Source organism: Peromyscus leucopus, chromosome 9, assembly GCF_004664715.2.
Source record: "Peromyscus leucopus breed LL Stock chromosome 9, UCI_PerLeu_2.1, whole genome shotgun sequence".
Taxonomy (NCBI): Eukaryota; Metazoa; Chordata; class Mammalia; order Rodentia; family Cricetidae; genus Peromyscus; species Peromyscus leucopus.
In genome coordinates this window covers 65,882,239-65,889,945 of record NC_051070.1, presented here as the reverse complement: position 1 = coordinate 65,889,945, position 7,707 = coordinate 65,882,239, and the positions used below count along the sequence as shown (strand labels likewise).

At 41.4% G+C, this 7,707-nt stretch overlaps 1 protein-coding gene across 2 annotated transcripts in view; it reads right to left on the bottom strand.

Annotated features, from left to right (window-relative positions):
* Nucleotides 1-5,907: 5,907 nt before the first annotated feature.
* Xpo4 (exportin 4) overlaps nt 5,908-7,707 on the bottom strand; it is a 91,818-nt gene continuing 90,018 nt past the window's right edge. Inside the window, exon 23 of one of the 2 annotated variants that reach the window (XM_028870410.2) lies at nt 5,908-6,132. In XM_028870410.2, the coding sequence (XP_028726243.1) occupies nt 5,935-6,132 (198 nt within the window). In that variant the 3' untranslated portion in view covers nt 5,908-5,934. The remainder of the gene's footprint in view (nt 6,133-7,707) is intronic. The other variant, XM_028870411.1, reaches the window with a different exon arrangement.

The following is a 7,707-nucleotide window of genomic DNA, read 5'->3' as shown; positions in this document are numbered from 1 at the left end:
TCCCAGCACTCGGGAGGCAGAGCCAGGTGGATCTCTGTGAGTTCGAGGCCAGCCTGGTCTCCAAAGCGAGTTCCAGGAACGGCGCAAAACTGCACAGAGAAACCCTGTCTCGAAAAACCAAAAAAAAAAAAAAAAAAAAAAAAAAAGAAGAAAGAAAGAAAGAAAGAAAGAGAGAGAGAGAGAGAGAGAAAGAAAGAAAGAAAGGATTTTGGAATCTCCCTCCATGGCCAAGGAAAGCTTCTGAGGCCATGAATGTGTTAGGGGCATCCCTGCATGGAGGCCCAGACAGATCACTGTGTGAAGCTGTGAAAGTGAAGCCTGGATTTCCTTGGAGGGTCCAAGAAGTTGGAGATATCAGAGACATGTAATACCTGTCGAGGAAAGCTGCTAACAGGGAATAGAACCAGCCTGAGAGAGACAGAGGTATGTGGCAATCTTAAATGCTAAAGGGAGTTGGAGATCTGAAGAGCGCTTGGACATCGGACATGAGATGTAGAGTTTGGAGTCTGCCCTGCTGGTTTGGTCTGGCTTTGGTCCAGTGTTTCCTCACTATGCTCCCTTCCTTCTTTTTGGAATGGTACCGGATATCCTGTCCCATTGTATGTTAAGTATGGTATCTGCTTTCTGATTCTGATTTCTACAGGGATTACAGTGAAGAGGGTTCCAGGAGTCTCCGAAGAGACTTTAGACTTTTAAACATTGTTGAGACTGTTACAGACTATGGAAACTTTTAAAGTCCATCTGAATGCATTTATCCTTTATGATATGGCCACAAGCCTACAGGGGTCAGGGAGTGCAATGGGGTCGTGTGATTAAGAACGAACCCCACAGGCTCATAGATTTGAATGCTTGGCCACCAGGGAGTGGTGCTATTGGAAACGATTAGGAGGTGGGGCTTTGCTGGAGGAAGTGTGGTGCTGGGGATGGGTTTGGAGGTTTCAGAAGCCCAAGCCATCCCCAGTGATGTTCTCTTCCTGCTGCCTGCAGATCTGAATGCGGAGCTCTCAGTCCTCTCCAGCACCATGTCTGTCTGTGTGCTGTCATGCTTCCTGCCATGAGGATAATGGACTAAACCTCTGCAACTATAAGCAAGCCCCCAATTAAATGCTTTCTTTTATAAGAAAGGCCGCAGTCACAGTATCCCTTCACAGCAACAGAACACTGACTAATACAGCACCCATGAACAAATCACACATGGTCAAACCAAAATGTAATAAAAATATTTAGTGAAAACACATATTTTAACGCCCATTGAGGATTTAAAAAATACAAATAAAGTTTTATCAATTTGATATTCAGGTTATAATTGGCTTAACACATAGCCTTGGTTTATTTCCTAAAATCATACTGCAGTATCTTTTGAAAAATTAAATGCCTTCATTAGTTATATTAATAGAGGTAAATATTTAGACAGGATACTCATCTCTGGGTCTCTTAAAAAAAAACTAAAAAGTCTTAGTGTAAGTTTAAAATTTTAATATTTATAAATTTAAAAATGTTACACGTGCTGAATGATAGCAGTGCTGACATTCTGTGACCATTATACCACAGCTCACTGCATAGAACTTCTTTTTTTTGTACAGAGAATAAGCTCACAATACCAGGATTTGCAATTCGTCATAATTTCGTGGTAAAAGACACCACCACCAGGAAACCTGGGCTTAGAGCACACTTGAGGTCAGATTCCCCACCCCCACCCCCAGTAGGTACATAGTGCAGACATGGTCAATTACTTCAGGTTAGGGAATTTAGCTGCCAGAACAAATCTGACAGCTCCTAATAGCTAAGAGGCCGAAAAATGCAGACAGGACAAGAAATCCAAACCTTCCCACAACCGGGAAGTTCTGGGAACAGGTGAAGAGCAGGCCACAGTGGGTCCAGAGAGCTGCCTAGAGCCAGTCACACATTTCCCACTCTACAGGAGGGAATCACCACCACAGCTGAGTATTTCAGTCTTTACAGAGACTTCCACATACGCATCTATAGGACAGAAACATTTCTTCATCCATCTTCAAAACTAGCAAAATGAATGTCCATTATTCATCTTCCATTTCGACCTGAACCAAATGTACTCTTTGGCTATGTAAGTCATGGTTTCCTCTTATAACCAACCAGAACACTGCACAATTCTAATGCCTAAGGAAAAATGAAGTTAAACTTGAGCCAGGACCCTTTAAATCAACTTGAATTCAGCAAGATGTCTAATTTGGACATTTTTCTCTCTAATTCTAGAAGGTCAAGTTTTAAAGAAATGCAGTGTTTTCAGAAAAATTTAGAAAACACCCACTTGCATTGTCAAATAATTTAAAAATACTATTACATCCCCAAATCATGTTATTCTCTGGGAAATTTTATAGAAAATTTATAATGTTAAAAACCTCCTATCCAAATGAGTTCCTTACTCTTAGAAAAAAACAAGAGACATCTCTGTGCAACACTGCAGTTCCTTCTGACTTGAAATGCTCCATGTTTTACTGAGAAACCAATAGTAATAATCACTCGCAAGACACAGCTAACATAGAAAGGGCCAATGACAATCACCTCTAACAACAGAGATGGCAAACAAAATATATGTAAATATGTAACAGAAATATTTTCAGGGTTCAATCAATACCTATCCCCTAGGAGATTCCAACCTGAAATATTCAAAACTGACAGCACTTTAGTACTTGAGGGATTCACACAAGTATTAACAGAGACAAGAGACAGGTGACTATATAGCCTTGGCTGCAGGAAGAGCGTTGAGTGATGCTGAGTGGGGAAGATTATAGATCTGGGTTTTTTGTTGTTGTTGTTTTGAGACAGGGTTTCTCTGTGTAGTTTTGGTGCCTGTCCTGGATCTTGCTCTGTAGACCAGGCTGGCCTCGAACTCAGAGATCCGCCTGCCTCTGCCTCCCGAGTGTTGGGATTAAAGGTGTGCACCACCACCGCCCGGCTTGGTTTTTAAGGAAAAATTGTAACAGAGTATCTGATCATCATTAGATATTTTTTCCATAAAATAAATTTGAAGTTTTTAAATTTGGGAAAAAGTTTACAAAGTTTACACAAAATGTCATTTGTATCAGACAAAAACAATACAGTCATGTTGACATAACAGTCTTCCACCAGAATAAGACTCAACTACTGTGTTAGAAAGGACACTGTCAAATATACCAACCCAAAACAAAGACATCAATCAAAATACCCTTTGTAGAGGCCAACAAGAGCACAGTTTAGGAGTTGTTACAGAAGCACTACTGTTAGCATACAACCTCCCTACTGATTCTGTGATTAGTGATTGTGCCCTGGGGAAAAAATGGTCAAGAAGCATAAAATGAGCCAACATGAACAAAAATATGGAAAAATAGAGGTTAAAAGATACTCTATTAACAAATGAAATTTAACACAAAAGATGAAAAAAAATCAAATACTTTACAGTGTACCTTTAACATATATTTTTAAAAGGGCAGAAATGATTTTTTCTTTTAAAAATATTTTTCAACAACAGTCAATTTGAATTGGAAAAACTAGTTCATGACCATGAAGCCCATGGCCTCAATACCTACTGGGCCAAGAGTATCAAGAAGAAAGTAGAAGAGTAATGAAGTTCAGAAGTTCACAAATTTAAAAAACAAAACCAAGCAAAATAAAAGACCAAACGAAACAAATACTCAATAAAGCAAACAAATGCACACACACTCTGAAAAGTCTAGTTGGTACGATCAAGTGGCATTCCCATTATCTAAAATATGGTGGTCTTTCACCCTTAATTGGCCACTAATCAACATTCTGGTGATCATTTAAACATTATTTGGTCCAATCTAAAATAAATCTTCCTTCAATTGAAAGTGGTGTAACAGAATTGGAGCATCATACTAGGATCTGGGCAATTTAATAAATATAGTTCTGTCTGTATAGAAGTTATACACAGATGCCTTTTTACTTACCAAAGCATCCTTTCCTACCCATCTCTACTTGAACTTGACAACTGCTTTGTCAGGGCCAGTGGCCCATCTATTCAGTTGTATCTCAGGGCCTTTTGGCACAAGGCCCTTACCTATCCCACACACGGTACACACAAACCACACCTGCTGAGGAAACACAGACGTCAAGAACAACACAAAACAGAGTGATTACTGCTGCAGATCACTTCAAATTAAGAGAAAAAAAAATCTAAAAGCACTCCTTTCCAAGTATTTAAAATACAAAGCATATAGCTAGAGAATGATATTGTTTTTCTTCTTTGTAGTATTTAGAGATTTTTTTTCCTCTCTCCATACTTACTGTTACTAAATGGTGATCAATTTAGAAGAAAGGTTCTCCAAAAGTCATGGCCCTCAGTTTTGCATCCACACACACCTACCATCACAGGGACAGGATGCTCCAGTAACAGAGTTACACAAAGTCTCCAGAGCATCAGGTGTGAAGGTGCACACACCGTGCACTTCAGGTAGGGCAGTACCCGCTGGATGGTTTAGCAGAGAGGCATCAAGAACAGCAGAGGAGCCTGCCCCTCCACGGCAGTCTCAGATGCACCTGGCCAGAGGCCTCTTGTTGCCACTGCACTGGGTGACTTGTCCTGCAGTGGGCAGTTTCAGAGAACTGTTTATGAATGAGTTTTCATTTTCCTAATTAAAACTGGCACTCAAAATTAAGTGGAGCACAGTAGCATTATAAAAATCCTGATTAGAAAAGCCAGAGGACCTAAAGTGAATTTTTCTTTTTCTTTTTTTAAAGGACAGATCATACTTTGTAACCCAGGCTACCCTGGCATTTACCACCAGGCCTGGCTAAAGTTATATTTTTCATCTCTGAAACTGAATTAGTGTGGCTCCTATGATATGATAACACCCACTTTAGCATAATCATTGCCCCTAATGCCCCAATGTGCAACAGTCTGTGTGAACTGGTAATTCACATCCAGTAAAGTTATTGCTTAAGCAAGCATTCAGAGTAGAGACGGGCTGTGTGGCTGGACAGAGACATAGAGAGGTAACCACACGGGGATGCTCCTTTCATTTCACTGGGAAACTCACATAAATACATAATCAAAGGGGCAAGAGGGTCTTAGCAGCTAATACCTTAAGCCAACTCTTAAGTGTCAAGACTAATTTCTCTCTAAAACAAATCTGGTTTGTCTTTTCCTCTTAAAATTAAGGCAATGAAATGGCTAGTTCCTAAAGTTAACTTTACGGAACAAAAATATACACGTATTTTCCTCAAGTTCAGGCATCACAGTCTGATTAGAAACCTGCAATAATTACACAAGACTTGCAATGCTGAGGACGGAAGGGAAGGGAGGTGAGGAAGAGGGAGAAGATGAACTATGAAACTAACCAATGATGATTTTCCTTCCTGCATAATTAGAATCACTGAAGGGAGGAAGAGTTGGAAAGCACAAAATCTCTTACAAGGTTTCACTATCTCTTGCATTGATTCAAAACGTTTAGGATAACGAAGGGGAGGAGCTTATTAAAATGGAGAGTCCAGGGCCCAACAACCAATATTCTGCCAATGCACAGTAGGGTCCACGAGTCCACTTCTATAACCAACTCCCCAAGTGAGGAAAGGAATCTATGGACATTTGAAAAATAATGCCGAGAACATACCACCTTTGGCTAGTCACCCATGCTTTGATAAAAGGGCAAAAGGCACTGAATATGAATTTCATGGTGCCCATATCTGTTTGCACATATATGGAATTGCATTTTAAAATTATCAATTACCATTCAGAATCTAGAAGACAAGTATATGGCAGATCATGGCTAACACCTAATAACAGAAGCTGATTTTAAGTTGACTTCTCCCGTTTCACCAAATTCCACATCGAAGTCTCAGACTCTCCAAAATCCCAATGGTCAAATGAACTGAGGAACAGGCCAAGACTCAAGTCAACTTTCAGCAATTCAGTGCACTTTGCAGAAAGGATCTAAGTTAAGAATATAGCTCTGTTGTTTATTTTACACAAAGGAGACCACCAACATTTGCCATAAATTCTTCTAAACTCTTTAGGAAGGTCATCTTCTGCTTCCGGTCCAGGGTAGGAGGAGTGCTGCTTGCAGTGAGCTTGTTGAAGGCATCTGCTAATCTCTGGTAAATGATTGGGTCTTGCTGACTTGACAGTAATGTCTCAACCAGTTCAGAATACTCAGCCTGCAGAGGAAACAAGACAGCCATAAGAGTGCCTTCTTTGGGGATGCTATCAGGGACTATGGGGTTGGTTCTGAGGCAGGGCAGATGGCTCTTTCCAACACTTCAGTGCTCAGTTACTGCTCTCACGTCTCTGTAGGTTAACTCATTTCACATGTCTGCTGCTATGAGACTGACACTACTAATGTTTACAGACGAAGGTCCTGCCAGATGAAGCAGCACATTCAAAATCATACTGTAATGAAGCAACAGTGCAAGCAATCTGGCTCCAGACCCAGGAGGTCCCAGCTTTGTGGGATTGCCTTTTCTTGTTAGTCTGCATTTTGTATAAAACCTCTACGTCTGTAATGGGAAGGCAAACAGTTCTCTAGTGGTTCACGCAAACACCTTGTGCGCCCAGTTCCGGGGGCAGTAGAGGCACAGCAGTGGGAGGTTTGAGAGCTCTCTCCAAGTAGAGGCAGAGCACTCTGAAAGTCCAAGCCAGCACTGTACTAGTAGCTTTGGTTAAAGGGCCGGGATAATGTAGTGGGGGGGCATTTTCTGTTTTTGGTATCCTCTCTCATAACATTAGCATACAGGTGAGTGGGCAGAGGCTGGAAGGAAAGTCACCTAGGCCAGAGAAGCGCTGTGGAGAAAGCTGGTCTGCCATTAATTCTCCTGAGCTTCTTGGGATATCACAACATCAAAATGATGAAATCAGACATTATATAGAGCAAAGAGAAGTAGGGTACAGCTTCCTAAATCCCCGCCCCCATTGTCTACAGCACTGAACCAGGCACCTTAGCTGCCCTCTCCAAAGGATAGCAGGAGGCCAGTATAATCTCAAATCATCTTCCTACTGCCCAGAAACGGTAGTGCTTCTGGTTTGGGCAGCAGGAATTACACTAGCTGTTGCAAAGTACCCACTCTGTGCTTTCTGTCTTTCTGGGGGGTGGGGAAAACGGTGGGGCACAAAACAAAACAACTGACACTCGTTTATGTGGACGTCTTGTCAGAGAATAACTTGCAAAAGTTGGTCCTCTCCTTTCACCATGCTTGTCTGCGTTTTAATAAATGTTTTACATTTATTTCTTTTGAAAATCCCTAGCCCTTCAGGCTTACACTCCCCTAAACTCCAGGAGAATAAACTAAAAAGAAAACTAGTTCCAAGGGCAACCTGACTCAGCCATTATTCAACCACCCCTGCCACAATGTAACAATGTAAAAAGATTTCTGTTAAGAGATGTGATCACCTGTGACTGGGATAGTTGCAGGTGTTCCAGGAAGGACCACTGTGACCTTTGTGTAAACTCCACTCCCGCCCTGATACCCCCTTGAGGTTTCAGGAAGAATGTGCATGCGGACGTGACTATACCCACTCTGTAACCAGACCATGGTCTTGTGAAACGAATTGTATGGGAATTGTAATCTTATGGCTTTTGTGGGTTTTTCCTTTAAAAGTACCCATGTGATTGCAATAGGCACGACTCTTGCTCTCTGGAGCTGAGTTTGCCCTACTGTACACCGCATTAATAAACACCTCTTGCTGTTCCATCAAGTGGATCGGAGTCTGGGTTCTTGGGGCACACCCTTGAGAAG